At 35.5% G+C, this 24023-nt stretch overlaps 1 protein-coding gene across 2 annotated transcripts in view; it reads left to right on the top strand.

Moving 5' to 3' along the window:
- Positions 1–19873, top strand: part of LOC150091079 (uncharacterized) — a 628940-nt gene extending 609067 nt beyond the window's left edge. The window contains exons 10-11 of one of the 2 annotated variants that reach the window (XM_090374068.1): positions 7509–7608; positions 18512–19873. In XM_090374068.1, coding sequence (XP_090230194.1) covers positions 7509–7608; positions 18512–18584 — 173 coding nt within the window. In that variant the 3' untranslated portion in view covers positions 18585–19873. The remainder of the gene's footprint in view (positions 1–7508; positions 7609–18511) is intronic. The other variant, XM_090374078.1, reaches the window with a different exon arrangement.
- The last annotated feature ends 4150 nt before the right edge of the window (positions 19874–24023 follow it).

Consider the following 24023-nt stretch of genomic DNA (forward strand, 5'->3'; position numbering starts at 1 on the left):
AATCTACTTATAGAAGATAATTTGATATAACAATTGGTTAATAAATCGACTAAATTTGGTTAAAAAAAAAAAAAAAAAAAAAAAGACCTCTCGTTCAATTTGTAACACGTGGATTTGATACCGTTACCGATACCTACAAAATCTCTGTCTAAGTTAAACTTTAAACTAAGTATCGTAACTAGGAATATAAAGCTACTCTAGAAAATAAGTTAATATGACAATTTAAGCTAATAAATCGGGAAAAACTTCTCTGTTCCAAGAGCGTTGAAGAGCTTCGTCCACACAGGCTAACCTCGTACCAAAACTTCTCACGAGACACACCACTGTCAAGTTTTCTCAGAAGTTCAACTTTATCTGTTATGGTCAATGTACGGTGTTTGCGCTTTACACCACGAGAGGCACTTCCTTTATGCATTGGAACCATGGCTGGAGCTAAATGTGAGCAGGTTATTATAATAATAATAAATGCAGAAAAACAAGTGGGAATGGCTTGCCAGTGTTTACGAGTTTGCGCCGACAACTGATGTTGCAACCAACGCCACCAAAACAGTAGTGGCAGGTCGGTGCTCCGACCCGGGAAATTTGAAAATTACTTTTGCGGAAATTATGTCAGAATTAGCGGTGGAACCTGATTACTGGTGGTCAGATTAGTGATGGTCGACCTGTACTATCGTATACAGTAAAAGAGAGGGGAGGGAAAACATTGCAGTTCTGCTCAATCATCTCAATAGCAGAACTGCACTAATCTGAGGCCTCAAGACCTGTATACAGTACTCAAGGTGTGGCCTGACAAGGCAATATCATTGCCTTGTACAAGAGGATAATCGCCTTCTTATCCCTGTTAAAAAAATTCCTATATATCATTGACAAGACACCATGAGCTACTCTTGCAGACCATTTGCACTGCTCAGGAAACTTCATATCAGCCTGCACAATTATCCCCAAGTCCTTTTCATTCTCTACCACTGTCAGTGTAGTACAAACAGTTAGCATTAGTAGAGGCATTTGATGCAAGAAAGCAAGCTTATGCAGCATCAGCCAAAAAAAAAAAAAAAAAATAAATAAATAAAAAATAACCACTTCCACTTCAACCCTCTGTTCGATCGAAATGCCTGTCCAGCTGAGCCTTAAACTTATTCAGGCTATCAACTTCAACCAACCAACCAACCAACCACCCACTGGCTAAAGGCAAATTTCCTCACATCTATCCTACATCTGTCTTTCCTCAATTTGAATTTATGCCCTCTGAGGTGATTATTCTGAGCAAGAGGAAAAATCCCATCAGCATTGAGCATGCTCAAACCAATCAAGGCTTTATATACCTCTGTCAGATCACCTTGCTGGTGCCTAGTCTCCAGACACTGTAATTTGCAAAACTTAAGCCTTTCTTCGTAAGAGCACCCCTTTGTTCCATTCACTAATCTTGTTGCCCTTCTCTGTACTTGTTCCAGCAGCTCTACATCCTTCTTGAAATGAGGCCTCCAGACCTGTATACAGTACTCCAGGTGTGGCCTGACCATTGCCTTATACAAGGGAATAATCACCTCCTTGTCCCTGCTAGAAAAATTCCTATATATCATCGACAATACACCATGAACTACCCTTGCAGCCCGTCTGCACTGCTCAGAAAACTTCATATCTGCCTGCACAACCACCCCCAGGTCCCTTTCATTCTCTACCACTGTCAGTGTAGTACCACAGAGTTGATACATTGCTCTGGGGTTGCTGTTTCCCATATGTAATACTTTACATTTGTCAATGTTAAACTTCATTTGCCACCTCTCAGCCCATCTGCTCAACCTTTCCAGATCCTGTTGCAGTAGCATAGTGTCAGTGGTGTCCTTGACAACCCTGCCAGCCTTCGTATCATCTGCAAACTTGGACATTAAGCTTGATATACCATCATCAATATCATTTATAAATACAGAAAACAATAATGGACCCAATACTGAACCCTGAGGGACTCCACTAATAACATTAGTCCATGATGAGCAGTGTCCATTGATTACCACTCTGTCTTCTCCCCCTCATCCACCCCCTTTACCCATAGCAGCAATTTGCCTCCAATGCCACACTGCTCCAATTTGTGCAGCAGTTTTCCATGTGCAACGGTATCAAAAGCCTTTCTAAGATACAAGTATATAATATCAAAGTTATTCCCTGCATCCAGTTCTTTTGTGACTGCATCATAGTATCCAATCAAATTGGTAAGGCAAGACTTCCCCTTAACAAAACCATGCTGTGTCTGAGCTATAACTGAAGTCTTGTCTAGATGATCCTGCAGTGCTTCTTTAACCAGTGCCTCCATTAATTTTCCGGGAACATTAGTTAAACTAACAGGTTTATAATTATTTGTGTCGCCTTTTGATCCTCCTCCTTTGTGAATTGGGGTCACATTTGCACATCTCCAGTCCATGGGTACTTCCTCTGAGTCCAAGGAAGCTCTCATAATTATGGCTAAGGGTTTGCTTACTTCCTTTGCTGCCTCCTTTAATATAATTGGATAGATCCCATCCACCCCAGATGCCTTTCTTGTATTTATCTTCAACAATTTCTCCTCCACTTTACTCTCAGTTATCACAAGATTCTCTAGCTTACTGCCAGAGTTGAATACACCTCTGGCATTCCCCTCGCTGAGTAACTCCTCATGTGTGAATATCGATGCAAAATATTCATTTAGTTTGTTAGCTACCTGAGCAGGATCATCAACAGTTGACTCATCAATATCAAGTGGACCAATCTGATTCATCCCCTTCCTTCTAGAGTTTACATAAGTAAAGAACTCTTTGCTGTTTTTCTTTGCATCCCATGCCAAGGATTTCTCGTAATCTGCCTTCACCTGCCTAACCTCCTTTGTAACTTGGTTACAGATCAACTTATATCTATCGTAGGCTTCTGTGTCACGTGTTAATTTGTATGTATCCCAAGCATTTTTCTTCTCTGCCATATGTCTCATTAGTTCATCTGACATCCACTTAGGCCTAAACCTTGAACAATATTTCTTAGTTGATATGTAAAGCTTAGTAGCTTCCAAGATAAGTTCTTTGAATGCTTCCCATTTTGAATTTGCCGTTGGTAACATCATCAGTTGGTCCCACTGTATAGAATTTAAATACTGTCTCAGTCCATCGTAGTCGCCTATATGAAAGCAATAACCCTTCCCTTTACCCCTAATGGTAGTTACCTCTTTCAGTAAATCCCACTTCAGCACACTGTGATCACTGCCACCTAGTGGTTCATTTACCTCCAGATTCTTAATGCATGAAGAATCACTACTGATAATCAAATCAAGAGTATTACTCCCTCTAGTTGCCTCCTGAACATGCTGATGTAGAAAACAACCATCCAATAAATCCACAAAAGCCTTGCTAGTGTGTGAGTGACCAGCCCCCAAATTCCAGTCAATATCTGGGAAATTAAAATCCCCCATTATAAGGCTCTCTAATTTACTGGCCCACTCTATTTCTCTGTACAATTTCTTATTATACTCATCAGACCTATAGCACACTCCTACTCTCAATTTTGATCTCCCAATGCTTATGTCACACCAAACTGACTCGACACTGCACTGTCCAGCAGTGTCGACTGGCTTCACTTCCTTGGATTTTATGTATTTCTTAACTAATAGCATAACCCCTCCTCCCTTCCTATCCCTTCTGTAGACATTGTACTCCCCAAATTCCAGTTCTGCATTCCTTATATTTGTGTGACACCATGTCTCTGAAATCCCCACAATATCTGCTTTTGATGTTTTGAGCACTACCTCAAATTCATCAAATTTATTTACTAAACTCCTAGCATTGGTGTATATGCAAGTATACATGCACCTGTTCTTTTTCTTAGCTACCCTAACACAACCTATGTGTTTACTTGTACCCCAATGATTCCCAGCAGTCTCTGAAATATCCTGCATCTTATTTTCCAGGCTGCGGCTCATTCCAATAGAAGCAGTGCAAGAATCACTTTCATCTCTGCCAGTGGCTACTGTTAATCTATTAGTCCTTGTATTCCCCCCAATCTAGCAGTTTTCCGACCCACCTAACACTGCCTTGATAGCATCAGCAAACATTCTTGCACCCTTTCTATTTAAGTGTATCCCATCCCTGTAGAAGCAGTCTCTCCTGTTAACAAGTACAGACCAGGCTGAAAAAAATTCTACCCCCTTGAGCCTTGCACAATCTTTCCAGGGCCGAATTGATCGACAGGGCTCTCATCATATATTCCCTGCTATCGTGTCTGGGCAGAATTGCAGACACTTTCAAATTCAACCCTAATTCACGGCTTTTTTTCAACAGTGACCTGTACTTATTAAGTAATTCAGTTGATACGTTACTCTGGGGTTACTGCTTCCCATATGCAGTTCTTTATATTTGTCATTGTTAAAAACTTCAGTTGCCGCCTCTCAGCCCATCTGCTCAACTTTTCTAGATCCTGTTGCAGCAGCATACTCTCATTAACAACCCTGCCAACCTTCGTATCATTTGCAAACTTGGACATTAAGCCTGTTATACCATTGTGAATATCATTAATAAACACAGTAAACAACAATGGACCCGACACTGAATCCTGGGGGACTCAACTAATAACATTAGTCCATGAAGAGCGGTGTCCATTGATTGCCACTCTGTCTTCTCTCACCCAACTACCCCTTTAACAATAGCAACAAATTGCTCCAATTTGTGCAGCAGTCTTCCATGTGCAACACTTTCTATACACTTGTATAGTTTTTATCTGTTCAGCTAACTATTATTCTGCCAGTAAGCTGCTAAAATGTTGCAATTATAGTATAATTTACTCTTATACCTATCAGCCATTGGGGGCCAGCTTTAGGCCTAGCAATAAATAATCTTCATAATTTCTGTTTTTCAGAAACAGATAGCTGCAGCTAATATGTTCTTCAGTATACTGAATTGTTAATAGCATGCCATTCTGTTTACTCTATAACTGACATTTTATGTATATCATTTATTGATTTTATTGCATTTTTTTATGCAAGGCTCTGCACATTGTTTTGGCTCATGGCACACATAATTGGCTTCTTATTTGCTCAATATAAGTCTACTTCTGTCTTAGCTAATTGCATATATTAATTCTCTGTTAGCTACATTCATATGTAGCTATGTCTTGTGTATGAGGTGCAAGTGAAACGTTTGTGGCTGGGGCAATAAAATTGATTCAACTGTATTTTAGCTACGTATTGGCATTTAACCTTCAAAATAGTCTCCTCCAAAGTTTGTACCTTAATCTCTGGAACTCCTGTGTCATGATGCTGTTCAGTACTCTCTGCAATTCAGCATGAATCCCTATGATGTCTTTGAATCTTCATCCTTTTAATTGAATTTTTGTTTTTGGGAATAAGAAGAAGTCATAGGAAGCCAGATTGGGAGAATATGGCAATGGTTCCCACACCTTCCCTTCTGTTCTTGGCTAAAAACTGCTGAACATGACAAAGCCATATTAGTTCAGCTGTTTTATCCATTAGGCATTGTCGTAATGCCTATGTCAATCCTGAGTGTGCCGGGTTTTTTTTTTTTTTGTTGCACATCTGATATCCTTTCTCAAATGCCTAGGATGCCATTGTAGAACTGGTGATTCAATTTGGCCTAGAAGGAACTCCTGATGGACAATTCCCTTGTCAGAGAAACAATCAGCATGCTCTTGACATTGGATCTCACCTATCTGTCCTTTTTTGGATATGAAGATAATGGACTTTTCCACTAAGACTGCTTTGTTTCTGCATTATAACTGTAAACCCAGCTTGCTTTCAACCCTTGTTTCAACCTTCAAAAGGTGGTTTCTCTCCTTTCCTGCTTGTGCTTTTAGGTCTCTAAACACAGAAAGTTGGTTCTGTTTCTGCTCATCACTCAGCAAATGAGGACACAGATTTAAAAGAAGTCTATCTCATGTTTAAATTTTCATTTGAAATGCATTGGCTTGTACCCTATCATAGGCCTAGAATGTTACAAATATCATTGTGCACCATTTATCCTTGCAGATGACTTTTTTAATGCACTTTTTCAATACCTTCGTCAGTCTGACTTGATGAGACAGAATAAAATACAGTTAAAGTTAATTGCATAGAAAAATTACCAAAAAACTAGACAGCTACACTGTTGATGTGTTCTCTCATTATCTGTACTTGAATTTTGCCATTTCATGATTGGTTAATATTTATTGTCCAAAAACTAGCAATTCCCTAGTCCCATGATTGGCAGATTTTAGACATTGAATCCTCGCTAAATTTGGGGAATCAGCAACTACTCAAGCATCCAATTTGTCATGTGATTCTCTCCCAAATGAGTCAGACCCAGGAATGGGTCATCAGGTACTTGACTGCTCTGATTCCAAATGAAACTTGGATTCTTTCTCTAGTAAGAATGGATGGAACAGACCTAGGTATACCCACCTGGTGAAAAGGAAAGTGATGAAATTACTAAGCAGTTGTTGGTCCTTAGGGTATCGGGAACGCATTTATCTGTATGGGAATTAATGGCATCAATCAACTTGAAGACTTGGTTGCAAAAGATAGCATCACACATCTATTCTATAACTGTCTTTCTTTCCTCAATTTGAATTTATGTCCCCTCAGGTATGGAATCTGAGCAAGAGGAAGAATCCTTCGGCGTTGAGCTTGCTCAAAACATTCAAGGCTTTATACACCTCAGTCAGATCACCTTGCAGGTGCCTAGTCTCCAGACTGCAATTTGCAGAATTTAAGCCCACCTTGGTAAGAAGGACCCCTTCATTCCCCTCACTAATCTTGTTGCCCTTCTCTGTACTTGCTCAAGCAACTCTACATCCTTCCTAAAATGAGGCCTCCAAACCTGTAAGCAGTACTCAATGTGTGGCCTGACCATTGCCTTATACAAAGGGATAATCACCTTTTCCCTACTAGCAAAATTCCTGTATATCATTGACTATACCCCATGAAATGCTCTGGCTGCCTGCCTGCACTCCTCAGAAAACTTCATATCTGATTTCATGTTTTTAACTTCTACTTGGATATGATGAAAGGGATAACATAATAAGGGTCTTGTTAATTTTTATTAATTAGCGCTGCAGAGCTTATAAGAGAACTTTCTCACCATGTCATAGAGGAAGGAGTTGTTAAGATGGATACAAGATTCTTTACTGATGTCACAGACAATTCTTTGTGGGTTGAGAGAAACGGATAATTGTGGGAAGGTTGCAGGGAGTCCTTTGAAAAAATTTTCGCTAATTTTAACTATCTTTGGCTATACAGTAATTTGGTTCATTCCACAGACAGTTAATGTCATTAACTGCCTACCCACTTTTGTGTCATACACAGACTTAGACATCAAACTGAAAATACCTACATCAGTATTATTAATAATTTCAGTAAGGAGCCAAACACCAAACTCTTGGTTCCCACCATGGCAGAAATGAGCAAAATGTTCTGCGGTTAATGAATAGCTGAATATATCTTAGTAAAAATACTTTGCACCATTTTAAATAATCACTCTGTTATTTACTGTATCTCCATTTAGGTCTCAATGAGGATTTAGTTCGCCTCTTGTTAGAAAGGGATGATTTGCATATGGAACAAGATTCAATGCTTGTAGATATAGAGGATTTGACCCGTTATTTGTGAGTATGACATTTAGTTATTTTCCAGTATCTAAAAAAAAAAAGTTTTTAATTTCTAAAAAGAAAGCTTTCTCACAATCAATTTACGTAATGTTCAGTATTCATTATATTTTTAAAATATAAATTTTTATTTATATAAATAAATATTTTATATATATATATAAAAATATGTATTTATAAATAAATATTTATAATTTATATTTAAAAATTATATTTTTAAAATATAATGAATCAATAAGCCCATTTTGAAAGAATGGTACAGAATCATCCCTAACCTTGTAGAAGCCAAAAACTGACTATATTTGGGGTCTGGGTATTAGTTTGAAGTAGGAATGTAATTCACTGAGCAGCAAAATTTGGCTTTTAAATATAAATAGTAGCAGATCCTGCTGATAATGTCATGGGACCCCATGACATATATCAGGTGCGTCAAACTCATTTCTGTCGCGGGCCATTTTGTGTTATGGTATGATTTACGCAGGCCGCATAAAATTTTCTTAAATATTATATACTGATTTAGGATTCAGTAGCATAATCAGGATAATTAAAACTCATATGTAATTAACATTTTAAATTTTTATTCAGATCTACAGAATACAAGTAATTCAGAATTTAGTATGTATAGTGAAGAAATGGGAGTAAAGTGGTTGTTGATGAACTGGTAACCAAAGGAGTGCAAGGCAGCCAAAGTAACACCTCTATTAGTTACAATTTATTAGGAAACGTTTCGGAAATTGCTACAAAGACTGAAGATGGATTTTGTAACAATAACAATTTCCGAAACGTTTCCTAATAAATTGTAACTAATAGAGATGTGTTACTTTGGCTGCTTTGCGCTCCTTTGGTTTTAGTATATATAATTGTTATATTATTATTTTTTTATTTAAAAATTAAATATTCAATATATTCATGAAAATAATTAGTTTTCCCAGAAACTTGCCAGCGTTTACCCCCTACTAGTTTTTCAACATCAGGAGTCAAAGACTGGGAACATACAATTTTCAGTATGTCGGATCCGTTTATCTGTCAATCTTGATCTATATGCTGTTTTATTTAATTTGATACATGAAAATAATCGCTCGCATAAGTATGTACTCCCAAAGTAACACATAATTTGCGCAGCAAACTTTTTAATTTCCGGGTATTTTTCACCCAAGTAAGAATATACAGTCAGTCCTCGTATAACACGTGTTTACACTACACGAATTCAATCATACACGATTTATAAATAGGGGAACGATATCTTATATAACACGAACCGAATTCGCTTATGCACGATTCGCCTTTGTGTTTACAAGAAATGGCAGTCGAACACAGAATCACCCCAACCGAACGCAACACAATAGGAATGAAGAGAAGATTCTGAAAAAATGTATTTGTTTTTTATATCAGTGAAGGGGAAAACACATTTCACCATAATAACATAAAATTCCTGCTATTGGTATTATCGCAAATGCAATTAGATCAAGTTTACCACCAGTTTATAACAGATTCCACTAGCAGAAACGCAACTGGAAATTGTTTTTATTGTTTTATGGTAGTAACCCCTAGAAATGTGCTTTAGTAAAATGTGAGGTGTTAATAGTGTATCTCTGCCTTTACAGTGTTGTTTATTCAGTTGCTACACCCGCACAGTTTTGTTTATGTGTATCAAGGGTGCCTCCTCGTTTTGTAATTGTGCTTTATTCCATAAAAATTAGCAAAATACTTAAAAGGTGTGAAAAGGAAGCGTCCTGGTGAAGACACTGCAGATTCAGGGAGAAAAAGAAAAGCAATATCGATAAACAGAGGTGGACTGGGTCAAAAATTCTTATCCGGGAAAATTTATAGTGGCCTCGTACTATGGTTTATGGCCAAAATCACAGCAGCCTCTGGCCCACCAGGGTTTCCCCTGGTAAGGCTTATGGAGGTGCCTCCATAGCAGGTGTGAAGAAGCAGCAATGCGTAGCACACACTTCTTGATTAGACCGGGGTTAGAGCCCGTCACCACCAAATATGGGGAATGCGGAAAGGTCAGTGAATGACCACCACATATTCCCAGAGCAATATGGCCTTAGTTGCTAATGCTCCTAAAAAAAAAAAAAAAAAAAACCAACCAAAGCTTATGGCCAGTCCACCTTTGTTGATAGAGAAAAAATATGAAATTGTGAAATGCTTTGAGCGAAATGAAAGACCATGTGATATTGCATGTGCTACAGACCTAAATGAGGCAATGCCGAGAATTACAAGGAATGCAGAGAAAATAAAAACTTTCATAGCAGGAACAACTCAAAGTGTAATTAAAATCCATTAGATTAAGACACAAAGAATTGGAAGAGATGGAACGGCTGTCATCTGTTTGGATAGAAAAACCAAACAAAAAAACAAGTTTGCTTACGATAGAAGCAAAAGCATTAGCAATATTTTATTACGTAATAGTCATAATAAAATACTTACGTATTTTATTTATTGTGTTTGGTAATGTTTTGGTTACAAATGTGTGTTCAAAATTTGGACCTAACCTTATTTTTCCCATAGGGCCTGTTGTTTATATTGCACGATTTTGCATTGCACGAGGGTTTCTATGAACACAACTATCGTGCTATACGAGGACTGACTGTATTTTTGGAATTCCTACTTCTCGACATTTGTCTTTCAAAAATGAATCATTTTGGAAATCAATTAATTCCAGTTGAATCAAAGTGGGAGCTTTTTTGATTTCAAATGAAAAAGGTCCAACAAAAAGAGAAAACATATCTTCTAACTCTTTAAAATCATTAAAATGCTTATCAAATTCATTTTTGATTTCCTCAATTTTGTCACAATATTGTGAGAGAGTGATTTTGTTTTTAACTGCTCACAAGTAGGAAAATGGGTCAAATTGTCAGTTTTAAATGATTTTTAAACGTTTGTTTTTGTACAAAACTTGCTATTGCGTCATACATGTTCGTTATTAACTTATTTTTACCTTGCAATGAAATGTTAAGATTATTGAGGTGGTTTGTAATATCAATTAAAAATGCCAAATCCTTAATCCGCAAAGGATTTTTTATAACTGATACATTTTCATTTCAAGAAAAACTGTTATTTCCTCCAAAAGCATATAAAATCTCTTTTTAAAAATTTGTGGCATGATAACCATCAAACTTCTGTATAATGAGGGAGATAATTGAACTCTAATTCTAAATCTTTAAGAAGAGAAATAAATTGCCGATGGTTGAGTGCTCTCGCTCGAATAAAGTTCATTGTTTTTGTTACTGTTTTCAATACATCATCCATTTTTAATATTTTTAAACACAGAACTTGTTGATGAATAAGGCAGTGGACAGCCATGGTTTTTGGTTTATGTGGGTACTCAGCTTGTAATTTTCTAATCAATTTTGACACAAATCCTCTATTTTCACCTGTCATTGATTTAGCACTGTTGGTTGTTACAGACAAGTCTGTCAAGTGGAAGCTTACTTTTCTAAAATGCTCCACACAGCAGCAAAAATATCTTTGCCAGTCATAGTTCCAAGAAGAGGGATAACTTCCAACAATTCTTCAGTGATCCTCATGTTATTATCGCAACCACGAAAAATACAGCAACTTGAGCAACATCTCGTATATCTGTACTTTCATCAATCGCAATTGAAAAGAACAAGACTTCTGTAGATATATCCTGTAGTTGTGAACTAATGTTATCTGCCATTTTGCTAATTCTCTCTACCACTGTATTTCTTGATAATGAAATATATCATACATTCTTTAATTAACGAACCATTCGTGAACGATTTTGAACGTTTTGCTAACAAATAGCTTATTTCGTAACTTGCTCTTACTACTGATTCATTAGTTTTCATGAATTATGTAAATACTTGTTGTTGACTATGAAGTGTTTTTCTTCATTGTTTTTAATTTTTCTTCTCTTATTTTCCTTCGAAGCCTGAATATTGTTCCTTATGATTAGAGTTATAATGCTGCTTAATGTTGTATTCTTTAGCAACATCAGTAAAATGAATGAGGACAAAATTTTCGAGATTATAAATGATGCTAGAACTAGGGGACATAAATTCAAGTTACGGGGGGGGGAATGTTTAGATTGGACTGCAGGAAGTTTTATTTTAGCCAGCGAGTTATAAATTACTGGAATAGGTTGCCTTCATGGGTGGCAGAGGCCGACAGTTTGGGGAAATTCAAAGGTCATCTGGATAGTACTTTCGGGTAAGGGAAGCGCATAGGATGATAGGCTTAATTTCCTTTTTATTTTTTTTATTTTATTATATATATATTTTTTATTTATTAATTATTATTATTTAGTTTTTTTATTTATTTTTGTTTTTATCATTGTTTTGTTCGGATTTTTTTTTTTTTTTTTTTTTTGGCTGGTGCAGCATAAGCCACAGGCTTTCTTGCACCATGCAGCCGTTACTAATACTAACACTAATATTTTCCTTACAAATTAAGCATGTAATTTTACTTCCACACAAAAAATAGTTCAGCTCCCACCTTTCTTGGAATTTTCTTCCCTCGTTATCAATTTTTCTTTTCTTGACTGGTGTTGAAAGTGACATTTTCTATATAAATTCTATAGTTGAAATTAAAATTAAAAAAACGATTACTTAGGTATTTGTTAAATTATAGATAGCAAACACAACAGATCCCGACAAAGAAACTAGTACGAATGGAAGTATCTTTTCGATAAAATTATAAAAAATGCTGCATTTGCAATATTGTAATATTAGTTTAAATGTAAAAGAAATTTAGATTGATTTATCCATTTAAAAAATATTTTAAAAAATAAAATGTAACTCTTATTTTTAAAGAAATAAACTAAAAAGTTACAATGTTATTTAAAGATAATTTCAATTTTTGTTCATTTGAAATTACTATTTATATTTTCAGTTCTTTCTAATCAAGGCTCCATCAATCCAGTCTTTTTTTTTTTTTAAATTATCAATTAAAATGATTATTTTTATATTTATTACAGAGGTTTTTTAATCCTTATATTCTAGAATTATAAATAGGTACTACTTTTTAATTGCTTACTTTAACATTTTATTTTTGGGCATCGTGGGCCACAAAAATTTTGTCGCGGGCCGCCAGTTTGACACCCTTGACATATTATCAGCAGGAACTGTTGGAATTGTTTTCTTGAATTCTGCATGCATTTCTAGGTTTATTTTTCCATTAAATATGCTCTGTAAAATGTATGCAACTGAGAACTTGTGGAGTTTTATTTAAGAAAAAAAAGGTGCAACAACAGGCAAGTTTGTTGTCAATGGAACATGAATTACCTGTGAATTTATCATAATTGCAGTCAGTGTTTCTTTAGGGATACTCTCAACAGGAACTGTATTTCACTGTTTATTTTATAAATGATATGTGGTTTACTCCTATAGACTTTTTTTTTTTTCTTCAAGAATCTTCATATGAAATTATTACAGGTTTCAGATACAACTCAAGCCCATCCAGATTACTGACCTATCATTAAAATCTTCCTTCGGGAAATGAAGCATTGCATTCACTGTATGCGGTCTTGTCCCATCTTGTTAAAGTAATCTTTCTGGACCTTTTCTGCAACTGAATCTCACTTTTAACCCTTGCTGCACTGTAACAAAACTGCCATATTGATAAAAATCTTTTGGCAAAAAAAAAAAAAAAAAATTGTGCTTAGGTGTACTCCACCTTTGCTAATGGAATTTCCTGTCACAATTATGGCATCCAAATCTGGTATTACCAAAACTCAGTAACTGGTTTTTCATTGAATTTTCCTAATGATTAAAAACCAGTTTTGCAAATCATTACTCAAGATTTGCAAAATTCCAGTTGCTTCTGAAATCGTTTTATCTGCGTTTGCTGTCGTTTGTAGTTCCCCAATGCACTTTTTTAAGGATTTAAAATTTTCATAAACACTGTGGTGCATACATTGAAGTTCCATCTTGTAGGGGAAGGTTGGGCAACGCAGTTGTCCATATGCTTTCTGTGAACAGAGAGATGCTATGGTGATCTCAAGAAAAATGTTGGTATTGACATGAGGTTCGAAAAGAATATTCTTGAATCTCGGGCACTACTTGCTGCATTTCTCATCATCAGATTCAGTTGGTGTGCATAGCAGTGAATAAAATGTGCATTTTTGTACACTTCTTTTATTTTAGCCTGAACCCCTCCCCTTTCTTTCCTTTAATCACACTTGCACCATCAAGTGTCTGAGCAACCAGTTTTTGAGTATTTCCTTCGAGGATTATGTCTAACTGATCTAGAATGCACTTCGATATTCCGTCTGCCGTTTGGTTTTCCGGAGTTAAAAAAAAAAAAAAAAAATGCTCAACATGTCTCCATTCAGTTCATATCTGGGAGCAGTTACCATTTGTATATGTTCTGAAACATCTGTTGTGTCATCAGCCATGACAGCTACGAATGAAGCTTCTTTAATTTCTTTTTATTTCATCCCAGCATATTTGCAGCAAACAGTCAAAAAAATCATTCTGAATAGTTTTTGAAATGCCTTTAAATGCTGCATTACTTTCTAAATGGTTCTTTAAATTGGAATCTAATGTACAGGCGAAATTTATTAATCCTCTGAATACTACTGGATTTTTAGAATAGTCTTTTTCATCATGTCCACATAAAGGAATTTCAAACTGGCCTTAAAATTTAATGCAGTCTATTATTTTAGATAATACTTCACGATTCTTGGTAACTTTTCTGTTATGTTTGCAGATCGAAAGACTGCAGGCCTCACTAAGCTGTCTAATATTTATGCTTCCTAAAAGTGATAGTGAAATCACATTATCAATGTTTCTTCGAACTCATGTTTTAGTTTTTGCTTTCATTCTGTTTCTGTTTGTAAAGCCACTTTTTGTCCATGTTAAGTTGCCTCCAAACAGTAAACACGGAAAACAAAACAATGCATTCACAGCTGACCGGGCTAGCTGGGTGGGTAAAGTGCCTGCCCGGCAACCCAAAGGTTGCAGGTTCAATTCCCGCCTCGGGCTTGGATCAAAGTACTGCAAAAACCTTGGGCGGTGCATTATGGCCACAGAAGCTTATGCGCCAACAACTACCAAAAAAAAAAAAAAAAAAAATGCATTCACAACCACAAAGTCAACTTTTCCTTTGGTGCCATACTTTTTAAAACTGCAAATATATTTCTTATTATTACTTATTCCCTGCTGAGAAATTTGAATCTTTGGTGTGTAGTGGCCTTTTTTTAATCGCATTTTATTCTTGGAGAGATAACTGTGAAAAACTAAATTGCTGAAGTTTATTCACTGTTACGCAATTTACTTCATGGGGAAGCATGGAGACCATGATCGAATCAAATTTCACAAAATTGTGTGTCATAGAATTAGTTTTACTTGCACATCACATAATTACACTGTTGAATGTTGAGTATTGATTTAACACTGATATTATTTAGTTACTTAATGGGAATTCGGGCGAATAACAAAGACACCGACATTGTGGGTACACACCCATCATGGTCAACGATGAAATCTGCACTGTGTGCTTTACAGTGACTGATTCGTTTCACCTATAAAAAATGTATATTGACAAGTTGCCAATGGCAACCAACTACCAGATATTCACTGGAATGCAAAATGTGCCTACAGTTAATTAAATTTTAAAGTTGGAAATTATTTTGTTTTTATTCATTTATCTATTTCCAGTTATGAAATCATAACTGGAAATAGAGGATGCACATACTATTTGTGGGTCCTGTTAATAAAAATATTCATTGCGTTGCATTGTTCTTCACAAAATTTCATATAACTCCGTTCACTGTATCTATATTTAAATAGCTGGGGGTGTCCATAGTGACTATGGATGAGCCGCCCCTGTGTATCATTATATGCTAATGTAGATTATATGTTAGCTAAATTGACTGATGATATTTTAAGGAGTCCTGCAACTATTTATGTTAGCTAAATTAAAAGAGTGGCTTACATGTGATATTAATTTAAAACAATGTACCACATTCCCAATAAATATTATCACACATCTTTTCTTATTCAAGCCAGGCATTAATTTAGAAGACCACTGTAAATCTGTTTCCTCCCACAGTTCATCCATCGATGTAATTCAACCAAAAGTATCATCCATGCAACTACTTATTCATTACACGGATGATATCCTCACAACTTTCATGTATATTCTCTTTTCAAAATTTAATGATGTTCATCAAAGGTTAAAATTATAAACCCATAATAAACTTCTTGAACTTAAAGATTTTTAAAAATAATAGCCAGTTAAGAACTTGTATTTACAAGGCAGTCACACACATTGGGAAATTTTTATTCACATCACCTACAGTGTTAAAAAATCCATTTTATTTACAGAAATCTACAATGCAATAGAATACTGTCATTATGAGATTGACTTTACAAACAGAATTGCAATAATTAACTAATGCTTTCCTAAAAAGGAAATATCCACATAATCTCATTCAAAATACCATATACGAAACAAGAAATAAATTAAAATTGCCCAGCAATAAAAAAAACCTGTGTTATGAAAACAACAATAATCATCCCATATCATTGTCAATTAGCCAGCAACTTGGATTTTTTTTTCAGCACTAACCTCATTTCAATATTTTCATATTATAATAAAACCAGCACATTCTAACAATTATAAAGATACTTTTAAGTATAATATTGCAGATATTAATAACATAGTATTCTTGATTCATTGTCAACAAGGATGAACTGTACCGCAGAAGCTACAGTTAACTATAGCACCTCAAACATATCTAATGCCAAACCTATTATAACCAAGCTAGTTTACATACACAATACCATTGACAGAACCTTTCTGCACTGCTCAGAGAATTTTGTGTCAGGCTGCACAGTTAACCCTAGGTCTTTTTTTGTTCTTGCCACCTTGTATGGTACCAATCAGTATGTTATTCTGGTTTTACTGCAACCCATATGCAGCTTTTTTTTTTTTTTTTCAATGTTAAACATCAGTTGGCACGAAAGGCCATCTGCTTAAGTTTTGTTGCAGTAGTATCATCTTTTCCTACTTTTTTATCATCTGCAAAATTTTACATTAAGCTTGATGTGCTTATGGGCCTTTGTTAATATTGTTGGAAACAATGAGCCCTAAATCCCAAGGGATTTCACTAATAACATTAGTCCAGGAAGAGCAATGTCCCTAATCCCAATTTGCACAGCACTCTTTCATGTGGAATAATGTCAAAAGCTTTACTGAAATCCAAGTACAGACAAACTTTGTTATAACATCATTGAGAGCATTAATGTTAAAACATAGGCCTAAAAATTTTTTATTATATTGAAATTAGTGGAAATTTAATTGGCATATATAAAATGTCATATCAGATATTTTTGATTCCAGTTACACTTATTTCATTTTCATAGGCATTGCACTTTAAAAAGTATATGCATTTTATGCAGCATGCATTCTTTTGAACAACTGCCATTCAACTGTCTAAAAGAAATAATTTTTCAATCATGTCTCTTAACTCAAAATCTCAACAAAGCAGTTCAGATTCAAACAAGGCTGATGATATCTAAACTTTTCTGTTTGTGCTATATTGAACTGGTAACTAGTTAACATTGCAGATTTTTAGATTTTCTGTTACAAATATTTCTTTCTTTCCTTACTATTCAACTTCATTCAGATGAAGATTGAACTGTTCTATTGACAGTTCATTACCCGTACACTTTTCATTCCTCAATTTTAAAAAAGGAGTCAATTTAAAAGGGTGATCCTGTTTAATCTGCATTAAAAATATCTTTATCCACATATCCTTCATGTACTTAGGGCCACCAAAGTTTAACCATTCCAGAAATATTAGTTATATTGTTCATGACTCTTCGCTTCACCTGTAACTTATCCAAAATATATGTTGTGATGCAACTTAAATTGATCTATAGAACTAGTGCAACATATACAGTTCTCAATTCCAAAATAAAAGTGGACCATATACCAGAATATTTTCACTCCTTTGCTGTTTGAACTACTTTAAAAGAGCCTTGTCAACATCAGAATGTTTGGATTTACGTGCGCATCTTGCTACAATTCTTTTCACATGCTTTAATTTGTTTTGAATTCTGAATTGTCTACATTAAGTTATTTAATATTCATAGGTGACAACATTTCTTCTGCCTCTTTTATCCATAAAAACTTTTCATTTGTTGTCAATTGTAAAAGTACTGTATGGTGTGAAAACCACATCTTAATCTTACCTAGAGAATGATGCAAACTGACTGGAATTTGAATTCAAATTTAAAACAAAAACAGTGTTCTCAAGTAAATGTGTGTAAGTGGGCGATATTAAATGTGCAAGTTTATTTTTCAAGTTCTCAGTTTCTCTTATGATTTTTAATTTCTTACAGCAAATATGCTTCCATATTGAGACATTATTTAGAGAAAACAATTTTCAGTACAATGCTGAACAGTCACCAAGGACTGTGCATTCTGAACAACCTTCATGGGTCTTTAGTGGTTTTAGAATCAAAAACTTTACTCATATTCCAAAAACAGCATTAATAACTCTTAATGTTATAAAGAAGAGGAATAACTACAAACTTTTATTCTATTTGTATTATTTTATTTTATTTGTATTGTATTATATAACTACCAAGCACTGTTCTCAGTCCCTCAGATGGGACTGAGAACATCAAGACTACGCAGCTTTGTAAGTGCCAATTTATAATTACCTTGTTTGGTGCTATGTTTGTGTAATGCGTTGTCGGCAGGAACCACTGAGACACTTAAGAGTGTAATATGAGGTGCTGTTGTATGTAGACTTACTGAGTTAAAAAGTGAACTTTTTGGATGTATTTCATATAATGAGACTGTGTAGAACCACTTTATAAAACTAGAGAATTTGTATTTAATATTTCTATGAAATTTGATTTTATATAAATTATATTGTAAGAACTTAATTATGATCTTGGATTAATTCACTCTCCAGGGGTGCCAAAGATGAAGCTCTTCGTAACCAAAAAAATGCTCAGTCCAAGAAGCCAAAGAATGCAAAAAAATGACTCATACAGTTATAGAAGCAGATCTGCTGCTGCTAGCCTGAGTGCCATATCTTCCTTTATGGCTGGTAGCTTAATAACCCTTCCTTGTTCATGTGATCTGCTCGGTGTTACCTGCATTGTGAACTTCTAGTAGTTGAGACATGTATACTTTATTCTATACCTTTGTTTATCCTTTTCTAGTCACCATACTTGACTGCTGTTTAATTTTCCCAGTAATCTCACCAGACCATAAAAGTGGTCACTTAAAAATGAACTTTGTCTAAGAAAGTGTGTGTGTGTGCATGCGCGCGTGCGCATTGTGTGGGTGCACAGGGAGTGCCATGAAGACTGATAATATATTTATCAAGAAGCTCCTACCTAAATAAGAATTGTAAGGTGCAGCAAAAGAAATGTGTGATGGAGATATACTGCCATCAGCTAGGGAAGTTATATATAAGAGAGATCATCTGTAGTGCATGTGTATTTTGCATATATGCAAAAAACAAAAGAAAGAAAGAAAATTTACACATTATCATATATTGGCACACTAGAAAATGTAATATTTATTTGGTAATTACAAGGTGCAATAATGCCAATATCAATAAAGAGTTATTGAATGTTCTTAAATTTGTAATTTCAACTTCCTGAGAAAACCTTATCCCTATGCATATACATGACATTTCTGAGATAAGAAACAAACAGCAGAAATCTCATTTTAGTAATAAATACTTCTAAAGAACAAAGTTTTATACCAAAGAGGCAGAAAAATTATTTTAATTTCTCTGTATGAAGATTATTCTTAAATATTTACATTTTAGCAGTCAAACATATCTACTTAACTCATATTTGATTATTCAAGTGAGGTCAGGTATTCTCAGGATTTCATTATGATAGAGAAGTTGAGCTGTATACTGTATCATGAATTTGTGTAAATTTGTTATAGTAATCTTTTAAGAATATCTTTTTTAAATTAAATAGTAGTTGCCTTTCCTTTAATTACTGTTTTTTTTATAATATCTCATGATAGTCAGTTTATGGAATTTTACGTTTGCTCAGTAGGTGTACATTTTTTGTAGGATTGTGCTAATATATACCATGTTTAAAGCGTGTATAATCTTGTATAGAATGACTTTAAAAATACAATGTTAATGTTCAAAATATCTCCATAATCAATAATTTAAAAAATATATATTTATTCTTCTAAACCTGCTGGATTTGTATCCAGCTTAAGAATGGAAGGTTAGAATAAATTACCTTCATTCATTCACCAATATCAAAGTTTCCTAATGAAAGAGCACCATTTCTGATGTTATTTGAGGGGGGGGGGGGCTTTTAAATTAAATAGTCAGTTTGTGTAGTCAACTAATATTATAATACAGTATATTGAAAGAGAAAATAGAACTTAATTTTTCCTGTTTTTGCTTCACTGATAACCCTGTGAATAGCAATGCAGCAATCTGTTGGCATCCTACAGTGAATGGGGAAAGACTAGTTTATATAACTCTTAAGCTTTGTGCATTCTTTTTGAAGATATAAAAAATTGCCTAAGTATTAACTGCAGCACCATCAGTGCCTATATAAATTTCTAAATGTATCATTATGGAGAATTATTGAATATCTACACTGTATTCTAATTATCCTGTAGTTACTGAATTCAGACTTGTCAAATTATCACTGACAGTAATAATGCTCAAGCTATGTTGAGCTAGGATTTAGAAGGGGGAGAATCTTGTTTTCTGCTGAAAAAGTTATGCTGTTCGTAACTTAATTATATTGTTTCAAAGGTTAGAAAATTTGGTTTGAAAATTAGAATTGAACCTTCAGGATATATAGTAGAAGAGAGGTGTTTTTTTTTTTTTTTTTTTCTGATAAATCCGAAACTGAATGGATATGCTTCATCCTTATCCTTATGTACTTGAAGAATGTGGACACTAAGCTAGTTCTAGTCACAATTATCTTAAAAATAACTATCACCTAGTCTTTACTGGGATGTTTTCATTGATTCTTATTCCTCAAAATCAGCTACTGTACTGTTTTATATGAAAACAGACTTAGAATATTTTGCAGATCATTTCTTAATATATTCTTTTTTTGTCACAGTTTATAACTATATAATAAAGTATTTTATAATGACCAAACAATATCTTTAAAATTTGTCTAACAGTAGAATACTCAGTTATTTACAGTTATTATTGTAAACCAGTTCATTCAGTTTTAATTTAATTATGGTATCTTTGTAAGATTAAATAAATATAATTTTTTTTTCAACAGCATAAGATCTGTAGTGTCTATATTTTGTTGTTCACAGTTTGCACATTTGAAAGCATGTATTATACAAACAAGTTACAAGAAATAAAAGTTGATAGCATTTTGCATACATTTACCCAACTTGGGAATTGAGTGGAATAAAGAGGGATGGATTTGTTTGATGGAGGAGTGGAATAATACATTAGATGTAAAATCAGGGACCTTCAATGTTAAGTCCCTCAGTGCTGTTAAACTGCATTAAGAATGTGAATATGGAGAATGTGTACATTGTCAAGGGGCACAGGGGGTTCCCCCCTACAAACTGCATATTATACATTGTAATGCTACAATGCCAGAGACAGTAGGTTTTAACATTAGTTTGCATAGTGTAGGTTGCCAGTGAGGGCCCGATGGGGGGGATTAAAAGAGGAAAACATGAAAGGGGTGACTGAAGAGGGAGGGAACATAGAGGGGCACATCTGTGAGAGGAGCCCATCCTCACATGGGGGCTGTTAAGATAGGTTAGGTTAGACAAGCTATGTGGGACAACAAGCTAATTGGTCTTTCATTTCCAATTTATGATTTCTCTCCTTATGCAGAAAAATTATGATTACATTATTCCAATCCTTAGGCAGCCTGCCTTTACTAACATTTTGTCAAGTCTTGCTAGTTTTTGTGTCATTTATCTTCTCCCAATTTTAACAACTCTATAGTAACTTCATCTTTGCCCTGGACCTTCTGATTCTTCATTTTCTTCAATGTATATTCTACCTCATCAGGGTGTCATATGTGTTGCTAATTTGTGATCCATCTTCCCCCACAGCTGGCATTTCCTCACTCATTATATAATTCTTTATAGTACTCTTCTGCTATTTGAATTATGCCTTCTCTACTATTTATAAGTACACCATCACTATTCTTAGTCTTTGTGTATTACTGCTCATGACTGCTGATTTAAGTCCTTTGTTTTCTCTTAATGGTTGTTCTACTTTTCCTGTGTTAAATCTTATTTCCTTTCTGTCTATTTCTAATGGCCTTGCATAACTCAGTATAATTTTCTCTTTGTCAGTGTTTATCTTGCTCTTTTTGTTGTCTTTGGTTCATTATGACAAGTGTTTCGTGACTAATTTTTTTCTTCTTTGGATTTCTTTTTATGTATAGGTTTCTCAGGATTTATCACTTTCAGAAAATTGTTGTATTCCTTGGTCCTGAAAGGTTTTCAGAAGCTCAAACTTGTTAAGTTCCAGTACATACTGCTTTTTCTCCTCTTCTGTTATCTCAAAAACCTTTGTATTATTTATTAGTCGTTTTTCCTTCCTTTTCTTACGTCTATATCAAGTGTGCATCTTACCATTCTGTAATCACTTCCAACATTTACCTTGTTGTTCAGGAGGCGCCTCCGTAGCCAGGTGGGAAGGAGCAGCAGTGCGTAGCACACGCTTTTTGATTAGACCGGGGTTCGAGCCCGTCACCACCAAATAAGGACGCGGAAAGGTCAGGAAATGACCACCGCATATCCCGGAGCAATATGGCCTTAGTTGCTAATGCTCCTAAAAACCAAATAACAACAACCTTGTTCAGGATAGTAACATCTTTCACAATATACACTGGTGTAAAAAACATGACCAACACTATTTCTAAAGGTTATAACCACAAAAAATCAAATAAAACAGCCTGTGGCGATTTGCATAACTAGCTATTCAGTAGAAAGCTGGTGCACATGCAAAAATTTCAATCGTGATGAGAGGGCTCACATAAACAGATAAAAGCAGCAGTTATGTGCAAATTACTGAAGGGTGAACACGATTGTTACGGACGTTCAATTGGTTTCATACAGTGCTACAGACAAATGAAATGGCCAGTAGACAACATCTAGATGACTTTACCTGGAGCCAAATAATTGAGAATTTCGAAGAGCAAGGAGTGTGGCTGCAGAGTTCGGTATCACCCATTGCATCATCTAATGTGTGTGGTCGGGCTTCAGAATGACAGGTACAGCTGTTCGAAAGACCAGTGGTGGTCGTCCATGAAAAACAACGCCCAATGATGACTGCTATATACTATGTTGATCCCTATACTGCTATAGAAATCGACACCAGACAGCGGGATCCAATGCAAACCAGGAGCACACGAGCAGGATATCACAGTTTACTGTGGCCAGGAGACTCCACAAAGGTGGACTGTTTGCCCGACAGCCAGTACGCTTTAACATCTGCCCATTGTTTACAGCAGTGCATCTAAACAAGGACTGGACAGCAGCAGCACAATGGGGTAATGTACTCTTTACTGATGAGAGTAGATTCAATCTCAGCAACAATTCTGGATGTCAGCTAATCTGGTGAGAGGTTGGCACATGGTATCACACTGCAAACATCACTGAAACAGATCGATATGGCAGTTGAGGTGTTCTCGCCTGTGGTGGCATTATCTTGGATGGACATACACAACTCCATATACTGGAAGGTGGTACCGTAACCAGTGCACGCTACTGTACTGAGGTAATCCTTTCCCATGTGCGTCTGTTCCGAGGTCCCATTGGCCCCGAGTTTGTGTATATAGATGATAATACCACATCGCACTGCAGCTGTTGATATGCTTTTGGAAAGGGAGGACATTGTTTGTATGGATTGGCCTGCCCATTTCACCAATCTAAATCCCATCGAATGCATATGGGACGCTCTGGGGAGACTCCTAATGGCACGTCCACACCCACCAGACAATGTTCACCAGCTGAAGATGGCACTGACAGAGGAATGGACGATGTTACTGCAAGAACTTAACAACATTGTTCTAAGTATGGACATTAGGGGTGGCCATATCTCCTACTGAGAACCACCTCTTCCCTTTGTTCCATCTTTGGCAGTGATGCATCTGTATCATGGCAGCTAGTGCTATGTTGTCATTTTTGAATCAAGTCCCTGTGTAGCATTTTGTTTCCATTGTTGTTGTTTCCTTCATTATTTCTGTACCACACAAGGTTCCTTTGGTATGCTTTTCCCATTTCCAGGCCACACCTATAAGAAGCTACAGGTGAAAACCTGACTGGTCCTTAAGTTTTGCACATCAGTGTATCTTCTTTTAGTGAGGATGAAGTCTATTTTAATAGTTGTTAATCCATTTGGGCTATTCCATGTCCACTTTCTGTTCACCCTTTTCTTGAAAAAAGTGTTCATTCCTTGAGATCCTGCGAATTCCACAAGTCTTTCATTTCTT

Source organism: Mastigoproctus giganteus, chromosome 1 (assembly GCF_048544385.1).
Source record: "Mastigoproctus giganteus isolate SK-2022 chromosome 1, ASM4854438v1, whole genome shotgun sequence".
Classification (NCBI taxonomy): domain Eukaryota; kingdom Metazoa; phylum Arthropoda; class Arachnida; order Uropygi; family Thelyphonidae; genus Mastigoproctus; species Mastigoproctus giganteus.